The sequence below is a fragment of the Eumetopias jubatus genome, unplaced genomic scaffold (genome assembly GCF_037043125.1).
Source record: "Eumetopias jubatus isolate StellerSeaLion01/CBP00866 unplaced genomic scaffold, mEumJub1_p1.0 scaffold_3, whole genome shotgun sequence".
Lineage (NCBI taxonomy): Eukaryota > Metazoa > Chordata > Mammalia > Carnivora > Otariidae > Eumetopias > Eumetopias jubatus.
This window is the reverse complement of record NW_028274809.1, coordinates 54,129,028-54,148,715: the sequence shown is the minus strand read 5'-3', so window position 1 is coordinate 54,148,715 and position 19,688 is coordinate 54,129,028. Positions and strand designations below refer to the sequence as shown.

General features: G+C 36.3%; 1 protein-coding gene across 2 annotated transcripts in view; it reads right to left on the bottom strand.

Annotated features, from left to right (window-relative positions):
• The window catches only part of CCDC141 (coiled-coil domain containing 141), a 188,954-nt gene extending 184,573 nt beyond the window's left edge, over positions 1–4,381 (bottom strand). For both annotated transcript variants that reach the window (XM_028124937.2, XM_028124918.2), the window contains exons 1-2: positions 4,121–4,381; positions 1,672–1,794 (exon numbers count right to left, since the gene is read on the bottom strand). In XM_028124937.2, the coding sequence (XP_027980738.2) occupies positions 1,672–1,794; positions 4,121–4,222 (225 nt within the window). In that variant the 5' untranslated portion in view covers positions 4,223–4,381. The remainder of the gene's footprint in view (positions 1–1,671; positions 1,795–4,120) is intronic.
• Positions 4,382–19,688: the final 15,307 nt, after the last annotated feature.

The following is a 19,688-nucleotide window of genomic DNA, read 5'->3' as shown; positions in this document are numbered from 1 at the left end:
AGAAGGAGCTGGGGACACAGGAGACCATGAGAAAGTAAACCTCTAGGGATGAGCAGGAATTTTGAGGAAGTATTGGGTTTCCACAATTCATGGAATTCAGTTTATTTGTGTAGCAGCCGCAGTCAGACTTTAAATTTTTAGCTGAATTACACTAGTTAACGGTATAATTAGTGCTAAAACATAGATCTTTTGATTCCTGGTTCAATGCTCTTTCACATCATAATGTGTTCTTTTCTTACATACAAAGAACTTCCTGGTGGCCAGGGATTTCTACTTTGAAAGACAGCCCAGAGCCCAGAGCAAGGAGCTGCCTAAACAGGAGAATAAATTCTGGATTCTAATGGCTCCCTCCTTCAGTACTAATTCTTTCTTCAACTTTCCAGTCTCATATACCCAATTACTTTTATTACTGTCCAATCAGAAAACCACTGTCTGTATATATCAGATGCAGTTTAGAGCTGCTTCTAAATCTAGGAAGCAAGTATACAATCCAGCCTAGGATGTTCAAAGAAGACAGTAATATTAAAGCACTAAAAACAGAGTCATTGCTGGCTGCCTAATCAAACCTCTTTGATCTTAGTGAAGACATTCATTTACCTACAAGCGTTCTTACTCACATGGCTGGCTGCATCCCTGGGCTCTGTTCTTAGAAGGGTTTAAACTTGGGATTTAAAGTGACTCTGCCTGTCACTGTTTTGAACTTTTTAATAATTTGATTTCTGAATTTGTGTTTTGTAAGTCCAATGGGACAACAGAGGAAGTGCTGGGGGATCGGTGCTTTATCTCACATAGAGCCCTGCCTCCCAGAGAGTCTCTGCTATCCTGTCTGCTCCCCTACCCTTGTTCAATGATCTCTGCCATCTGCCCTGCTGGGATCAAGGCACAGCTAGGGAAAGCCTGGGGTCAGGCCCACACCCTGTGACTGAGCCATGGCCGGGGCCCAGAGCCTGTGAGGGTGTGCACTTGGCCAGAATGTATCCCAGGCCTGAAGGAACTAGACATTAAATAGCAGATAAAATACAATGTGACAGGTCAAGAAAAAGCTTTTTCTTGCTTTTTAAACAGGAAGCCCACCTTTTTATTTTGCACTAAGCCCCACAAGTTATGTAGCTGGCCCTGACTTGATACCTTATCTGGGAATCTCAAGCTAATGTTATTTTTAGATTCTGAACTAAATAACCACACATATATGGAATAATAACTCTGATTTTCCTAAAATTATTATTTGGTTTCAAGAACTCTTAATATTAAATACAAAATCAGATGTTTTCAACAGTTCAACAGAGGGAAAATAAGCTTCTATATTATTCTTGCCAGCAGGTATCATTAACAACAGAAAGTTTGGATCTGTTGTTGTGACTTAACAGTATAATGTATGAAATGGAAAAATGATGGAATTTTTTTTTCACTGAGGCAGCCAGGAAAAAAAATTAGTTATTTCTACACAGTGGAAATATTATCACTCCATATTTTCTATCACATTAGGGAAAGTTTTTAAAAAATCTTGTTACCTCTCTCGAATGCTGGTATTTGCTCATAAATAACTATAGAGATTTTCCATTATCAATAGGGCAATAGGCCAGTGATGTCAGAGAAATCAAGAGGAAGTATAAGAAATAGCTTTTTACTTTCTTTTTAATTTTGTATCTGCTTCACATTTTAATAGCTTACCTTGAGCTTGGCCAAAAGAAGTTCATGATCATGAAGAAGTTTTTTGGTCTCATCTTGACTGCTACCAATTTCTAGAAGATTGGGCTGTGATTCAGCCAACTGAAGTTGCACCCACTTGCCACACTATAAATAAAAACGAAATAAAATGCACTTTTAGTTCCTCTTGTTTCTTCCCCTTTACCCTTCTCCTTTTTCTTCTTTCTTTCTTTTTTTCTGTTTTAGTTTTACTGTGAACAAATTTATTCTTTCTATAGAGATAGGCCTTCCTGAAATTGAAATATAACAGGTTTAATATAAATCCACACCCTGTCTTTTTTTTCACTCTTAGGGTAAATTCTTTTCTCTTGGCATACTGTATTTAAATTAAAAATTCTCAAATGAAGAACACATACAATAGATTGTGTATTATTGAATATTATAAAATTACAGCACATGTTACACAATTGTACATTCTCTCTCTCACAAAACTTAATTCCATAAAAATAGTGAAATTGCATATAGGGGCAAATGGGATGCAAACTTCATCAAAAGGGAAAGGTTTTATAAATGCTATTTAGGCTGATCAGTGTCTTTACATTGACCTCACTGGTTCAACTGGGAAGAATAAACAGCAGATGAAGCAACAGATTTTTATCTTACAGTAAAGTTAAAAACATAACATTTTCCAACTTTTGTTGTTGAGTAATCTATAAAGTATGTATGAAAATGTCAATAAATTTAGATGCATGTGACAACAGCTGTATGAATGCAGCCAATTTGTTTTCCACACGTAGGACACTTTCACTGCTCCAAGATATAATTCACCATTGCATTTCCTGAGGAATTGCTTTTCTAAGACGCAACAACTGATTAAGCAAGAGGAACTACTAAAAGGCAAGTGCACATGGATAAGCAAATTGTTGAAGAGAAACGAAAAATATGTGTGGCTAGTCCAGATCATGAGTGCCCTAAGACCATTTGGAAACAAACCCATACAGATCTGACACAGACACTTCTATTCCTTTAAGATGGACTTTCTACTCTAAAATAAAATAGCTTGAGGTTTATTTTATTTGGGACAGCAGTAAGTTAAAGAAGCTGTGGAGGGTGGTCAGAGGGAACATTCTTAGAAACACGATCAAGTTAAAATAAGTATTTCCAGCATAATTTTAGGACTTTTTTTTTTCCCCTGCACTGTCAATTGACCTCTGATTCTCCTATAATTTATCCCATACACATTATTCCTCTTCCTGCTCTAAGAAATGTTTCCTATTTGAGGGAAAGAAAAGTTAACTTTTTTAAAACAATGAGTTTGCCTCTCTTCCCTCACTGCTGAAATTTGTAGTTACTCAAAGCATCATAAAATCACATGCAAATTATCAATTTTTGCTACTTCTGCTTCAGGCTTCTTTCCATGTCCACCTACTGCCTTTGAAAGGACTTGAGGGCCAGGGAATCATCAGAGGTGCTATTTGCATGGGGCCAAGTCTCAAGAGCACTGGGAATCACATCAGTAGGAACACTTTATATTCAGCTCTTCTAGAGTGAATCGTTTTGCAGAGTATCAAGTGCGGCTTTCCTGTTATAACTTTTCATATTAACATAAAATTCGCAGCAATTAAGTTAAATTAAACAGGCCTCAGTCCACGCTTCTAACAAAGGCCAGAGAAGTCATTCAGCTCAGGTTTGTGCGGTCCTGAAAGTAACTGGCTGGTGGGCACCAGCTTGTTTGCCTTGTTCACTTCATTAAACACTGAATTCCTGAAGTAGTGACTTGTCTAAATCCAAGCATAATGCTTCAAGGGTTTTTGCAAGACGTTTCATAGGAAATAAAATCATGGATGTCTTCTTCAGCCTAAAGGTATGTGGCCATCTTTGCAAATCAGCAAATTACTTGGACATAAAATATGCAATAGCCCTAAGCCTCAAGTGGCTTAAACTTCCTGCTGATAAGGGCAAATTTGACATCTGCCCTTTGCACCTTCCCTGGCAGGGTCTTCATTCCCCCAAAATGTGATAAGGATTTACTAGTGCCTTTACCATGTCAAAAGCAGTGCTGCAGAGGGCACATATCAGAGCCTCCTATTAGGTGTTCCCTGCCCTCCATCATGTATCTACTGGGACCGTCCTCTTCAGTCCTCCATCACATCCACTCTCAAAAATCACAAACATTTTACAGGTCCCCTTGATTCTCCAGCCTGTGAACTTGCAGTCATGAGTACCTTGCATTTAAAAACCAAATTGAAAGTATACGGTAGAGTTTTTTGTTTTTGTTTTAATTAAGCTGCTGTAGATGTTTTCTGACTAACTGAAAGAGAAACCATGTTTGGTTTCTTAAACTTAGAAGTAAGATGTACTTGCTATGCTATTTCTATATGCTGAGTGCTGCTGAATATGTGGAATGTTCTTTAGGATTATTAACACCCTGCAAAAAGCCAAGAGCCACAGAGAAAAAAGAAAGTTGTCTTACCTTTATGACAGCTATCACGACTTTGGAGTCCCCAGCCTGAACAGCTACTGAACTAACTGTCGTCGTAGAAAACTCCACACCAGGACTTCCTTGGCTAGACATGGTACTTTAGAACCAGAATTTATACTCTGGACAGCCTCTGGACAGATGTGTGTCTGCTGGTCATTTCAGAAGGCAATCACTGGGGCTACTTGGATTCATTCAGGGAAAGAGCTCAGCTCGCACTGATTACTCTGCCAAAAGGAAAGAACAGGAGGTTAAAAATAGACAACCCCATTGAGTTTATCACGAGAGGGGAGAGAGAGAGAAGAGAATGGGAAAGAATAGCCACACCCCTGGTATGGTAACACTAAGTGCCTGATATTTTTGCCATTATCTTAAATGGGGAGGGCAGTTTCTAGCTCTCTGCCTATCAGTTGATGTTTAATAGCAAAGGGAAAAAAAATTACATCCTGACAACCCAAATTAATTTTGCCATTGAATCTATTATAGCTAGGGTGGACTTTGAAACCAGCCAATCAGGGACCTGGATATCAATCTTTTCAAGATTTTCAAGTCTCCCTTATGCAAAGAAAACCCCACAAAATGTACTTTAAAAATAAGTTCTAGGGGCGTCTGGGTGGCTCAATCATTAAGCGTCTGCCTTCGGCTCAGGTCATGATCCCAGGGTCCTGGGATCCAGCCCCACATTGGGCTCCCTGCTTAGCGGGAAGCCTGCTTCTCCCTCCCCCACTCCCTCTGCTTGTGTTCCGTCTCTCGCTGTGTCTCTCTCTGTCAAATAAATAAATAAAATCTTTAAAAAAAATAATAAGTTCTAGTATGTATTTTGGAATTAAGCCACAAAGTTGCTTATAATTTTAGATTAATTCCCTTTTCTAAAACTTATTGCCTTTTGTTAAGTTTATGTGGCATGGTCACATTTTCTCAGAGCTTCAGATTTCTTAGGGACATTTAAAAAATATTTCAATGAGCAATTATCGATATCTACCATTTCAGGATTTCTTTGTGATTACTTACTCCACTCACTAGCATTTTCAAATTCAATTATCACAACTACCAGGAAGTAATTACCTTGTTATTACCTTTTAATTGCAGCAACAAAATGGTTTTTTTGTTTGTTTGTTTAATTAAGGGTTAACATTGTATATTTTACTGAATTTTTTAAAAAGGATAACAATGTACTTCAGGTTTCATTTTTATTCTTCTCCACCCATTATGCAGGAAAATTACAGACAGCTTCAAATCAGAGCCCAAGATCATCAGATTAATCCTCTTGCTAGAAACCCAGCACGTGTCACAAGTTGTCTGTGGTATTAAACAGCAGCTGTTGGATTCCCTGTCAAAGAACAGCTGAAAATAACACTGCAGTTTAGGTCAGAGGTCAGATGCAAATACATCAGAGAGACTGACTCTAAAACTGCTAGAGCCAATGGAAACCTCTGGGACAAAGCCAGAATGGAGGATAAAGCAATAAACAAGAGTTAAACAGTCCACTCACTGTTTAAACCCTTAACTCATTTCAAAAGCATGTTCAGGTTCAAGCCTAATGTTCAGAAGACTGAATTAGCACCATTGCTTTGTTTTGCTAAGGTTCATGATAATATTCTTGAGTCAAAGAGGGAAAAGTGCTTTCACATACACTTTGATGTTCAGCAATTATTTTTGTTTCCCAGAATATGTCATGGCTGCTCCGCAGCTATATAGCTACTACCCAGGTCTCTGGTCTCAGCATCTGCCCTCTGGCCAGCAAGATGGAAACCATGCCTGGATCCCAGTTCCTGGGACCCACAAACTTTATCTGATGCCATGAAGGGAGAGGTTGGAGCAAGCTCAGAAGAGTAGATATCAAGAGATACCAGGATGTAGAAAATATCATAAATGGTTTCATTTCATGGCAGAGATGGAGAACCAACCTGGCCTCCTTGTTGAGTTTGCCTCAGTGTTGAAGGCAAGCTCCTTCTGCTTGAGCAAGTAGTTAGTCCAAACAAACCAAAACAGAAAAACCAGTTTTCTGCTAATTGCCCTCAAGAACAAACCAAGAGTTGACAGCTGTGTCACATAATAGCCACACCCTAAACTAAAATGCCCAAAGGAGTATTGCTTAAATCATTGTGTACATTGCCAACCAGAACAGCAAACAGTGACCTGCACCCAAAATACACAGTGCATTTTTTACTCCAAGTTAATCTTACTGTTAGAAACTGAGTGTGTGTCTAAAAAAGAAAAAAAAAGGAAGTGTGTGCCATAGTGTCATAGTGTCATAGTGGTATATAAACCTTCAAGAGGCAAAGGGACCTCTGTCACAAGGCTGCAAAGACGATGGCTAGGAAAAAATTTGTTCTGTCCATAAAGCCCCACTTAGGATGGATGATTGTGCAAAGGGTGTGGAGGGCAGGCTGGAATGTGTGGCACTGCAGGTCCACACCAAGGAAGAGGACAGAAAATATGGCTGAAAGTCTGATGAATACCAAGATTTAAGGGCAAAGGCAATTAGAAATATTTAAGACTTTGTTAAAAGATTAATCCAGCTCTTCAGCAGCAAAGGTAGTGCCTTCCTGTGTGCAGATGACCTTTCTCTGTTAATTAGATGGAGCAGGCCTGGGGTGTTGCGTAAAGAAACTGTTTTCTACTTTGGGAGACATGGACAATAATGCAAACTGCATACATGAATTTAAGTGATTTCGGACTAATACTTTTGAATTTAAATTCTTGGCTTTGAAACCTTTAAAAGGCTTGAATCACTTTTTTTCTCCCCGTCCCTTGCTGTCTTTTCAACTTTTTAGTCCTTTCCCCTACAGAAGCTCTGTTGTTCAGATCTCTCTATCCACATATAGCTCATTTTGAACTTTGGCCTATGTTTCTTCATCTAGCATAATATTTAATTATAAGTTGCACTGTTAACTCTGGAAAACAATTTGGAGAATAGTTAGTATGAAATATATTGTACTAAGAAAATTGGTACACTATAATTAGATGGATTTTTTTTAAAGTTTTTTGAGATACAGTTTGCTTATACTCCACCTCCCCTATCATCACAAAACAAAACAAAAAACCAACCAAACAAACAAAAAACCCAAAACAACAAAACAAAACAAAAAACCTTACAGGCATTCTCCTATCCTTTGAAGTTTATGGAGGATCTTGCAAAGGTTATTATGCCTTCTTTGTTTATCCCTCTGGGAAATGCCTGTTTTTATACGAGCTGAATTTTAGTGAAGTATCTTCCATGGGGATATATCAAAAAGCTATAACTGGATTCTGTAGAGTTGCAAATAGCACCTCTTTGCCCCAATTTTTTTTATTATGGTAAAATACATATAACATGAAATTTACCATCTTAACTATTCTTAAGCGTACAGTTCAAAGATATTAAACACATTAATTATGTTGTGCAACCATTATACCCACCTATCTTCATAACTCTTTTAATCTTGTAAAACTGAAAATCTATACCCATTAAACCATAGTTCTCCTATCCCTCCTCCCCCAAACCCCTGGCAACCACCATTCTGCTTTCTGTCTCTATGATTTTGACTATTCTAAGTATTTCATATAAATGGGATCATACAGTATTTATCTTTCTGTGACTGGCTCATTGAACTTAACATAATGTCTTTGAGGTTCATCCATGTTGCAGCATCTGTCAGAATTTCTTCCCTTTTTAAGGTTGACTAATATTCCATTGTGTGTGTGTGTGTGTGTGTGTGTGTGTGTGTGTGTACACACCACATTTTGCATATCCATTCATCCATCTATGGACACTTGTACTGCTTCCATATTTTAGCTATTGTGAATAATGCTGCTATGAACACAGGTGTGCAAATTATCTGGGATCCTGCTTTTAATTCTTTTGTGTATATACCCAGAAATGGAATCACTGTGTCATATAGTAATTTTATTTTTAATTTTTTGAGGAAACATCACACTGTTTTTCATTGTGGCAATGGCACATTTTAATAAAGTATAGGTAGCTAGTAGTTTGGAAACTTTATCATGTGCTTTTTTTTTTTAAGATTTTATTTATCTATTTGAGAGAGAGCACGAGCAGGGGGAGGAGTAGAGGGAGAGGGACAAGCAAACTCCCCACTGAGTGTGGATCCCGAGGAAGGGCTTGATCCCTGGATCCCAAGATCAAGACTTCAAACCAAAATCAAGTCACACTCTTAACCTACTGAGCCACCCAGGCACCCTTGTGTGATTATTTTTTAGCTCTGTCTATGGGTATGACATTAAAACAACATATTTTCTTTACTGGAGTATATGTGGGATCTGCCCATTTCTTCATAGGGAATCCCAGTTGTTTGTCTTAATCAATATACTATCATTAGTTAAGCTTTAGAAAGACAAATTAGGTAGACCTGACTTAAAACAAACAAACAAACAAACCAGAATGAGTCTATTTATCCAGGTTAAAAATTCAAGGCAAAACTTTCTCTGCTATTATTATTATTAGCAGTAATAATAATAGCTACCATTTAGTGATAGTTATTACATGCCAAGAACTGGGACAAGTGCTTTATACTCTATTCCATTTAATCCACATATGGCTAGAAGACTTATTTTCCTGACTATATAAATTACACAAAAGCAGTGATTTACTGATGCCCACCACCTCCTGTCCAAACCTTTCTGCCTAGGTTTCAAAGCTATCTACGGCCTGCCCCTCCTACCTGCTCAGTGACATACACCATTATTACCGGGCCCCAAGGATCATCCTTGGTCTCTACCTTAATTTAGTTGTTCTTTGCAGAAGTATCATCCCCTTCCTCCCTTCATCTATCCGAATTCCTCCCTTCATCTTTGACCAAGATGAATGACCAACTCCTTTTAAAAGTTGAAACACCTGCCTATATTCCTTTTTTCTAAAATTTGACTATTGTCAAAATTTAATAATTATATGTTTATATTACAAACTTGCTTTGTTTTCTAACTATTTCATTTCCATTAGTATTATTTCTCAACTAGATTTGTAGCTCCATATGGAAAGGAGTCATGTCTTACCATTTTGGGGGATCTTTTCAGACCACCTTGTAGGGTTATTGGAGAGATTAAAAGAGTTGCTTATGTAAAGTGCTTGGAAGAGGACCTGCTATTTACAAGTGCCATAGACAGAACACCACACTAGGCACAGAATTGATGCTTATAAATATTGGCTGACTGATTAAATCACATTACATATAGAAAAAATACACTTTTAATACAATTCATTCAGTCAGTATTTATTCATGCAACCAATAGTTATTGAGCATTTGCTATATACCAGGCACTTATGCATTAGAAATATAGCAGTGAATGAAACAGAGGTCTCTACCCTTGAAAAGGTAATATTCCAATGAGAAAAGACAGATTATAAGCAATAAAATAATCAACCAACCTAAAAATACACTATGATTAAAGCTAGGGGAATAACAACCAGTAGTAGTTTAGTAGATTGAATCACATATTTAGCATTTGCCAGAGAAATCAGGGGATATTTTCAGGGTATTTCTATGGAATACAGAGATTAACAGGAATAATAAACTTGATTATGATCACAAAACAACAACAAAATAAATCACACAATATGACAAAGGCAATGGGGTAGGAGCATGGGTTCTGAAGTCCCACTGCCTTAGTCTCTCTGTGCCTCAGTTTCCTCATTGCAAATTGGGGATAATGGGAATACCTACATCATATATGTTTTGCGGGAGGATTAAATAAGATAATATTTGTAAAACACTTAAAACAATGGTACATAGGTGGTATTCTGATAGTCATATATTATTGTTTCTAAGATGACAACAATATCTGTTAAGGGATTTCCTAAATCTAGTAAGTGCCAAAAATTTTGAAATAAATTTTTAAAATTAAGGTGAATTAAAACACATGCTCAGCAACCCAAATGGATTAAATATATTGGAAAGACATATAATATGCATTACCAGGGAAGAAATTATTTTATTATAATCAGATGGTAAAAGCATTTCAGTGAGTCATCATGTCTAGAATACCATCTTTAACACTGACTTTAGCCAAAATTTTTCCTACGTCATTCTTTATATTCTTTAATACTCCTCCTGGTACTTCTAGTTTATTTTAGATTATAAGCATTCTCACTTAATTTCCATCTATAAGTAGATGGAAATTGTTCTTTCCCCCTAAAACAGCCTCCATTCTAGCCATCAGCTCATTCTTTCATGCATGTATTCACTTGTTCATTCATCGAGTATGATTAAATACCTACTAAGTGTCAGACACTACTCTAGATACCAGGCACAAAACAATACACAAAGTTCATGCACTGATGGAGCTTGCCTCCTGGTGGAGGGGACAACACCAAACAGGAAGTAAAAAGCACATATATGATTATGTCAGAATATAATAAGTGCTATGAAAAAAAAATAAGGCAAGGTAAGGAGGAGAGAGTGAACAGGGAAGAGGCATACTATTTCAGAAGGGAATCAGAAAAGTTGTCTCTAAAAGTAGATGAGATATGGTTACAGACCAGAATTAAATTGAAAAGAGCAAGACAGATATCTCAGGGAAGAACATTCCAGGCATCTGGGGCAGGGCATGCTTATGTTATATTTGAAAAGCATCCAGTAGGTCAGTATAGCTGGAGCTTAGTAAGGCTTGAGAGAAAAGGACTCTGATGGAACATGAGCCCTGAGAGGTAGTGGTGGCTAGTTCATATAGGACTTTCTAGGGAGGTGCTTCTGTATCCTGGTTTGCTTGGGGCATTCATGGTTTTCATCTGCTGCCCCAGCATAATTTCTCTTAAGGGTCCTTTCACTCTCAAGAATCCCATTTGGACAATAAATTTTGTGACTACCTTGCTGTTAAGCCAAAGTAAGGACTGGATTTCCTACTGAGTGAGATGGGATATTATTGCAGGTTTCAAAGAAGGAATGACATTGTTTGACTTAACATTGTTAAAAAACAAAAACAAAATAAAAAAAAAACCAAAAACAACAACAAAAAACCTCTTCATGGAGAAGAGGCCATAGGAGTCAAAGTGAAAGCAGGAAGTAGGAGGAACTCCATAGTACCCAACCCACAAATAACAACACAATGCTCCTTTGAGATGATTCTTTATGGTTATCTAAGTTTCACTTCAGAAGAATAGCATATCCAAAATATCATGCTCCTTTTGACAGTTTATCTATACATGAACTTCCATAGATTTCCTTACAATTAAACAAGTTTAATGACATAAATCCCTAGTTTCTCTGTAAGACCTGGAAGAATTATAAACAAGCAACTTCTATATCCAGCAAATGCCCTTTCTACAAATGGTATGGAAAATAAAACAAAACTTAGGCAAGTCCAAAGAAAACTTGGTCAAAGATCAAAGGTGACTGTATTATTATTATTATTAAGCATAGTATACCAAAAATGATGTGCAAAATATCAATACTTATGTACATCTTTTCTTGAAAATTCTCTATATAGAGCAATGTATGACCTGGAAAACTGTCCAATATATATGTAGGCTTTAGTTAAAATGAACAGTAAACATGTGGCTATTACTGATTTGGGAAAACCTTTTTTTGAAAAAGAGAGCTGTATATAACATTTCAAGCCAGAAAATGTTAAAAAAAAAATCACTGAAAAGTTTTCATGTGCAATGTTTATTTTTTAAATTTTAAGTCACAAGACTTCCTACCCATGTTGAGCTGTGTTCTTAGGCTCCCAATGTAGCAGGGTTCTTTCTCTGATACAATTCCTTTTAACACAATCAAGTGTCCTAAGAGTTACCCTTCAGAACAGTGGGTGGTTATATGAAAAGATAGGAGTCTTAGTCAACTTGATTTTGGAAAATACAATTTCTTTTGTTTTTCCTAACTGTTGCTAAACTCTACTTGAGGCTGAGAATTTCCAGCCCAGAGTAATCCCCAGGGAGGCCTGAAGAGCAGAAGTCCTTCCAGATGCTGGGAAGCCAGCAGTGACACTGAGGGTGAGCTGTCACTTCTCCAAGCAGTAAGAATTTTTGCCAAGGAAGGAAAAATAATATAATGTAAAACCCAAGGACATGAAAATCAAATACCCAACAAAGGATGGTATTATCCATGGATTCTAAGCAGGAAGTATGTAAAGAGTTAAAAAGAAAAAAAGTTTATTTTTAAAATATGAGGATTTAGTAAGAAACATGAAAACATTAAGAAATGAATGTAAATATATATATTACATATATAATAATATACATATGTATGCAGATATGTATATTATGTACAATAAGACTTTTAAGTAGTGTTACAATGGGCTTTCTCAGTTATATGGGGTGATGTTTCATAATTTACCGACAATTTGTTGGCATCAGTTAATGACAAACCCAGTTTTAACAAAATTCTACTGTAGATTATTTTTTTAAAAACTTAACTGAGTTTCTAAAACTTTATTGTATGGACTTTAAGATCTGCATCCTCACTCCAAGTGAGAATGCCTCATACCAGTGTTCAGACAGAAGTCCCTTGCTATGAGAATCTCCATTTTTGTTAATACATCACTCACCCAAGTCATCGAATCCAACATGAAAGGCAATGATTGCTGAGAATGTCCGGAAGGATAAAGTTACTAACACCTGCAGGAAAAAAGATATTCATATACTTCAGCTTTTAGGAAAAACAGGAAACAAGATGAGAGAAACTCACAGAAACCTGGAAGTCAAAAATGGAAACAAAAGTAGCAGCTCATTTGTGCCACACCCCACACAACTCACACCACCCTAAGCAAACCAGTTTCCTATCACAAATTCCACACTCATAAAGGAAGGATTTCAAAAGCAAAGTCAATTTACTTTATGTAGAGTTTAGATTCTGCCTCTGGCTTGTCCCTGCCTTAAGCTCCTGCTATCAGGATGAGCCGATGGCCTCACCACAAATGTTTGCTGAGCACCTGCTGTGCATAGACCCTGATGTCCTTAATTAGGACCATCCTCATCAAATTCCTTTAGATTTGTAAAACTTGTAACCACTGAATCTGGCTGGGCCCCTCAGGAACCTTGCACTTCTGTCATAGGAGTTGGAGAACCGAGGCAAAAGATCAGTGGCTTATTCAAGTTTATGAACCAAGTGAGTCTACAGCCCAGCCACTTCCCTCTTAGTCTCTTGCTCCAATACCACAGAGAGTAAGTTCTTCTATCCTAATGTGAAGTCAAAAATTATTCAGATGTCCGCACACTCCCTTCACTCAGCTAGTTCACACAGTTGAGCACTTCCTGGACAGAGCCCTGAGTCAGAACCTTACAGCAAGCCCTCTTAGAAGTCAACAATGGACGTACAAAACTCCATTTCTGTTCCCAGTTTTCCCCATTAGAGATAAAATACACACATGAAGCACTTTGACAAATCTTTTATAACATAGAAAATATACCAAGCCTAATGCCTTGGAAATGACAAAAACCCTCTTAAAGAACTTCCCAATTCAGAGGCGCCTAGGTCGTTCAGTCAGTTAAGAATCCGACTCTTGATTTTGGCTCAAGTCATGATCTGGGGGTTGTGAGATCAAGCCTAGCAAGCCTGCTTGGGATTCTCTCTCTCCCTCTCACTCTGCCCCTCTCCCCCATCTCTAAAAAAAGAAGAAAAAATAAGAATTTCCCAAATCAATGCGAGCAATCACAATGCAGAATAGTTTTATACATGGATGTAAATTAACAGCATCATAATAAAGCTGCTTTGGATTTATGTCATCGTTCTATTTTTTTTTTTTTTTTGGTTGTTAAAATGAAATTACATTATTAAGGAATTTATACATAGAAGAATGGAAGTCAATTCTTCTAGTAACATTCACTATAGGATTGTTTAGTAATTTTATAAGCATTTGTATAAATTATGCATTGATGTTCATTTTTCCTATACTTCAAACATGAAATAAAAACATCTGCTGGGGGTGCCTGGGTGGCTCAATCAGTTAAGCGTCTGCCTTTGGCTCAGGTCATGACCCCAATGTCCTGGGATCGAGTCCCACACTGGGCTCCCTGCTCAGCCGGGAACCTGCTTCTTCCCCTGCCTGCCGCTCCCCCTGCTTAGGCTGTCTCTCTCTTTCTCTCTGTCAAATAAATAAAACTTAAAAAAAAAAAAAGCAACTGCTGTACAAATGTCTGCTTAAAATTTATTTCATGGACTTTTAACTTCTCAGATTCCTAGTTTCTCCATACTATACAGAGGTATGTTTAAATATAAATATTCAAAATAAGATATATGGGTTCCGTGGATTTTCATTTTTTCCATGTACTTCACTGGTATTTAAGAAAAAAAATCCATGGAGAAAGGAAATAGCTATATCTAGCATTCATTTTGAAATTTGCTGCTATGTTGAATATTCAATCTATATTTATTTATTTTGCCATTTTATCAGATTACTATTATTTATATATTATTTTTATAAATACTTATATATAATATATATTTATAATTTATATATTACATTTTATATCTATTTCACTTATATTTTATATTTATTTATATTAATTGATATATATTTCAATATACATATATTTAATATATATAAAGTGTAGAGGCATATAGGACTATGTTTAAACATTGAGTGACTCCCTGAATATCTGAATCCACTAATCTTCACCTTTCCACTTTTTCAATTCATATTTTAATGTAATGATTTCCAACTTTCTTTAAGTTACTACACTCTGGTTTAATCTGTGAAATTACTAATCCATTACTTCCCCCTTTTTGCCCATGGTATATCATATACTAAACTGTGTTGTAATATTAATCGGGTTTTTAAAGGTGTTTAAAAAAACGTTTAAATTCTCATGGAGATAATTGAAGATACTTTGAGGCATCACAAACTTTAGACTTAGAAATATTAGTGTTCCAATTATTTATTTTTCAGCTTTATTGAGATATAATTGACATAGGACATTGTGTAAGTTTAAGCTGTACAATGTGTTGACTGCAGAACAATTACCACTGTAGCATTAGCTAGCATCTCCATCACACATATATAATATATATTATATTAACATTTTAATAAATATATATATATATTTTTTAGAGTGGGAGATTGGGGGTGAGGGGCAGAGGGAGAGGGAGAGAGAGAATCCCAAGTAGGCTCCACATGCAGAGCCTGAGGTGGGGCTTGATCTCACAACCTTCATGACCTGAACCAATATCAAGAATTGGACGCTTAACCAACTGAGCCAACCAGGCACCCCTACAGTGAGATTATTTAAGATGTACACCCTTAGCAACTTTCACTTATGTAATACAGTATTAACTGTAATTACCATGCTGTGCATTAAATCCTGAGAACTTATCTTCTAATTGGAAGTTGTACTCCAAATTAGTTTGGAAGTTTGACCAACATCTCCCTATTACTCTGATCTCCCAGCCCCTGGTAAACACCGTTCTATTCTGTTCCTATGAGTTTGGCTTTTTTTAGATTCCACATGTGAGATCATACAGTATTTATCTTGCTCTGACTTATTTCATTTAGCATAATGCCCTTGAGGTCCAAACATGTTCTCACAAATGGCAGGATTTCCTTCTTTTTTATGGCTAAATAATATTCCATTATATTTATATCATTTCTTTATCCATTCTTCCATTGACAGACACTTTGTTTTCATAGCTTGGCAATTGTGAATAATGCTGCAATAAACATGGGAGTACAGACATCTCTTCAAGATTCTGTTTTCATTTCCTTTGGATATATATCCAGAAGTGGGATTGCTGGATTATATGGTGCCTCTATTTTTAATTTTTAAAGAAACCTCCATATTGGCTGCACCAATTTGCATTCCCACCAACAGTGCACAAGGATTCTCTTTTCTCAACATCCTTGCCAGCTCTTGTTATCTATTGTCTTTTTGATGACAGCCATTCTAATAGGTGTGAGGTGATATCTCATTGCTTTGATTTGCATTTCTCTTACAATTAGTAGTGGTGAACATCTCTTCATGTACCGATTATTTATCTGTATGCCTTCTTTGTAAAAATGTCTATTCAGTTCCTCTACCTATTTTTTAAGTGGATTATTTTTTTTGCTATTGAGTTGTATGATTGTGGGTTGTTTTTAGTTTGTTTGTTTTGGCTATATATTTGAATATTAACCACTTTTCAGATAGATATATGCTTTACTAATATTTTCTCCCATTCCGTATGTTGTCTTTTCATTTTGTTGATTGTTGTTGTTGTTGTTGTTTTGCTGTGCAGAAGCTTTTTAAAAGTTTGATGTAGTCCCACACTACATAAAAAACTAATGATGTATGGTGATTAACATAATAAAAAAACACAAAAAAATAAAAATAAAAAGCTAAAAGTTTGATGTAGTCCCACTTATTTATTTTTTCTTCTGTTGCTTGTGCTTTTGCTGTTATATCCAAAAATCATTGCTAAGACAAATGTCAAGGAGCTTTTTCCCTATGCTTTCTTCTAGGAGTTTTATCGTCTCAGGTCTTATGTTTAAGTCTACAGCCAACTATGAGTTAATTTTTGTGCATGGGGTAAGATAAGGTCCAATTTCATTTTTCTGCATGTGGTTATCCATTTTTCCCAACACCATTTATTGAAAAGACTGTTCTTTCCCTGTTGAGTCTTTTTAGTTTCCTTGTTAAGTATTAGTTGACCACATAGATGGTGGTTTACTTCTGGGTCTCAAATCTGTTCCATTGGTCTATGTGTCTTATGATAGTGCCATACTCTTTTAATTACTATAGCTTTGTATGATAATTTGAAATCAGGAAGTGTGATGCTTTTCTTCCTCAGGATTGTTTTGACTATTTGGAATTTTGGGGGTTATATGAATTTTAAGATTTTGTATTTTTGTGAAAAATGCCATTGGAATTTTGATAGGGATTGTATTACATCTATAGATGACTTTGGGTAGTATGAACATTTTAATAATATTCTTCCAATCCATGAATATGGGATATCTCTCTACTTGTTTGTGTCTTCTTCAATGTCTTTCATCAAAGTCTTGTAGTTTTGAGAGTATAGATCTTTCACTTCCTTGGTTAAAATTGTTCCTGTTTTATTGTTTTTGATGCTATTATAAATGGAATTTTCTTTTTTAGGTATTTTGTCGTTAGTGTTTAGAAACACAACTGATTTCTGTATGTTGAGCTTATACACTGCAACTTTACTGAATTCATTGATTAGTTCTTTTTTTTTAAGATTTTATTTATTTTTGAGAGAGAGAGAGAGCACAAGTGGGGGGCAGTAGGGACAGAGAGAGAAGCAGACTCCCTGTTGAGAAGGGAGCCTGATGCAGGCCTCGATCCCAGGACCATGGGATTATGACCTGAGCCAAAGGCAGACGCTTAACAGTCTGAGCCACCCAGGCACCCTCATTGATCAGTTCTAACAGGTTTTTTTTTTGGTAGTCTTTAGGGGTTTCTTTTTTATATATATATAAGATCATATCATCTACAAACAAAGACAATTTTACTTCTTTCTTTCTGATTTGGATACCTTTTATTTCTTTTTCTTGACTCAATGCTCTAGTACTATGTTGAATGAGAGTGGTGAGAGTGGGAACCTTTGTCTTGTTTCTGATATTAAAGGAAAAGTTTTCAACCCTTCACTGTTGCATATGATGTTAGCTGTGGGTTTGCCATATATGGTCTTTATTATATTAAGGTATTTTCCTTCTATACCCAATTAGTTGAGACTTTTTATCATGAAAGGATGTTGTGGTTTTCCAAATGCCTTTTCTGCATCTACTGAGATGATCATATCATTTTTACCTTTCATTCTAGTAAAGCAATGTATCACATGTATTGATTTGATATGTTGAACCATCCTTGATTCCCAAGAGATAAATCTCACTTGATCATGATATATGATCCTTCTAATGTGCTGTTGAATTCAGTTTGCTAATACTCTGTTAAGAATTTTTGCATCGGTATTCATCGGGAATGTTGGCCTATAGTCTTATAATCTTATATATCTGTCTGTGGTATTAGAGTGATGCTAGCCTTATAGAATGAGTTTGAAACTATTCCCTCACCCTCGACATTTTGGAAGAGTTTAAAAAGGATTGGTGTTAATTCCTCCTTAAAAGTTTGGTAGAATTTACCAGTGAAGCCATTTGCTCCTAGAATTTTCCTTGTTGGAGGTTTTTGATTACTGATTCAATCTGTTTACTTGTTATTGACTGTTCAGATTTTTTATTTCTTCATGATTCAGTCTTGGTACATTCTGTTTCCAGAAATGTATCCATTTCTTCTAGATTATCCAGTTTGTTGGTATATAGTTGCTCAGAGTAGTCTTTACGATCTTTTGTATACCTGTGGTATCAGTAGTAATGTCTCTTCTCTCACTTGATTTCGAGTCTTCTTTTTTCCTTAATCTAGCCAAAGATTTGTCAGTTTTGTTTATCTTTTTTTAAAAAGAGCTCTTAGTTTTGTTGATCTTTTCTATTGTTTTCTGGCCTCTTATTTATTTCTGTTCTGATCTTTGCTATTTTCTTCTTTCTCTTAACTTTGGGTTTCTTTTTTTAGTTCCTTAAGATATAAAACTAGGTTGTTCAAGATCTGAGATCTTTCCTTTCTCTTAATCTGTGCATTTATTGCTATAAATGTCGTCTTGGACTGCTTTTGCAGCATTCTATAGATTTTGATATGTTGTGTTTCTACTTTCATTTGTTTCAGGATATTTTTTTCATTTCCCTTTTGATTTCTTCTTTGACTCATTGGTTGTTCAGGAGATTCTTCTTTTTACTTTTAAAATCACTTTTGTCTACCTTGACTGATAGGTACCTGGACAGAATGGGAGGGTGATTTGGCCATATCACCAGTAACCAATGGATCGTGCGTCGATTTGGCTGAGGGTCCAAACAGGCCAAGTCAAACAGGTAGTAGAACATGTAAACAAATAATACAGCTAAAGAGAAAATCTGAGTTACTACTGCTATGTGATACCCCTCCCCATAATTGGCATCTACAGACTGGTAAGCCTTGAGGACATCTGGGATGTGTAATATTTGGTTAGTTTTCTTAATTTTCTTCTTCATGGCTATCAGGAGGCTTGGATAAGTAATGTGGCTGAAGCCAAGGTACATTTCTGTCAAACCCAAGGATAAATTCAAATTCATTTCTTCAAAAACAAAACCTTGAGACCAAGGAACTGCAAGGAAGCTCTTTGGTTTAGAATGTATGCTCCAGGATAAAGAGTAGTATGCATTTTATTTAGAATCTCTCCACAGAATTCTATCTTCTAACTACATTTGGATTTGCAAAATTTGCAGAATAAAACAGACAGACGAGCTTATGGAGAATTACAAGATAGAAGTCTGTTTTTGTATCCTCACACTCTGTTTCCTCTTGGTCTTCTCTGCCAGGGTGCACACCACCTGCCATGAGCCCCCTGCCTCAGTGCCATCCACTCTTTTCCTTACCTGGTTGTTAACCAGTCCCCACCAGGGAGCTGTCTCTTACCTAATGTTTTAGTTGATAATGACTTGAAGTGTGGTCTCTTCTAGATGACACTGCATTTAGGACTCTTGACAAGAACGGATGTTTTTACATTTGGAGAGTGAAACTTCAAAAAGCAAACTTGTGGTCTTGTCTACTCTTTCCTCTCCTATCATACTTGTAACTCTTAAGGAAAAGCCCAAAAAGGATCAAATG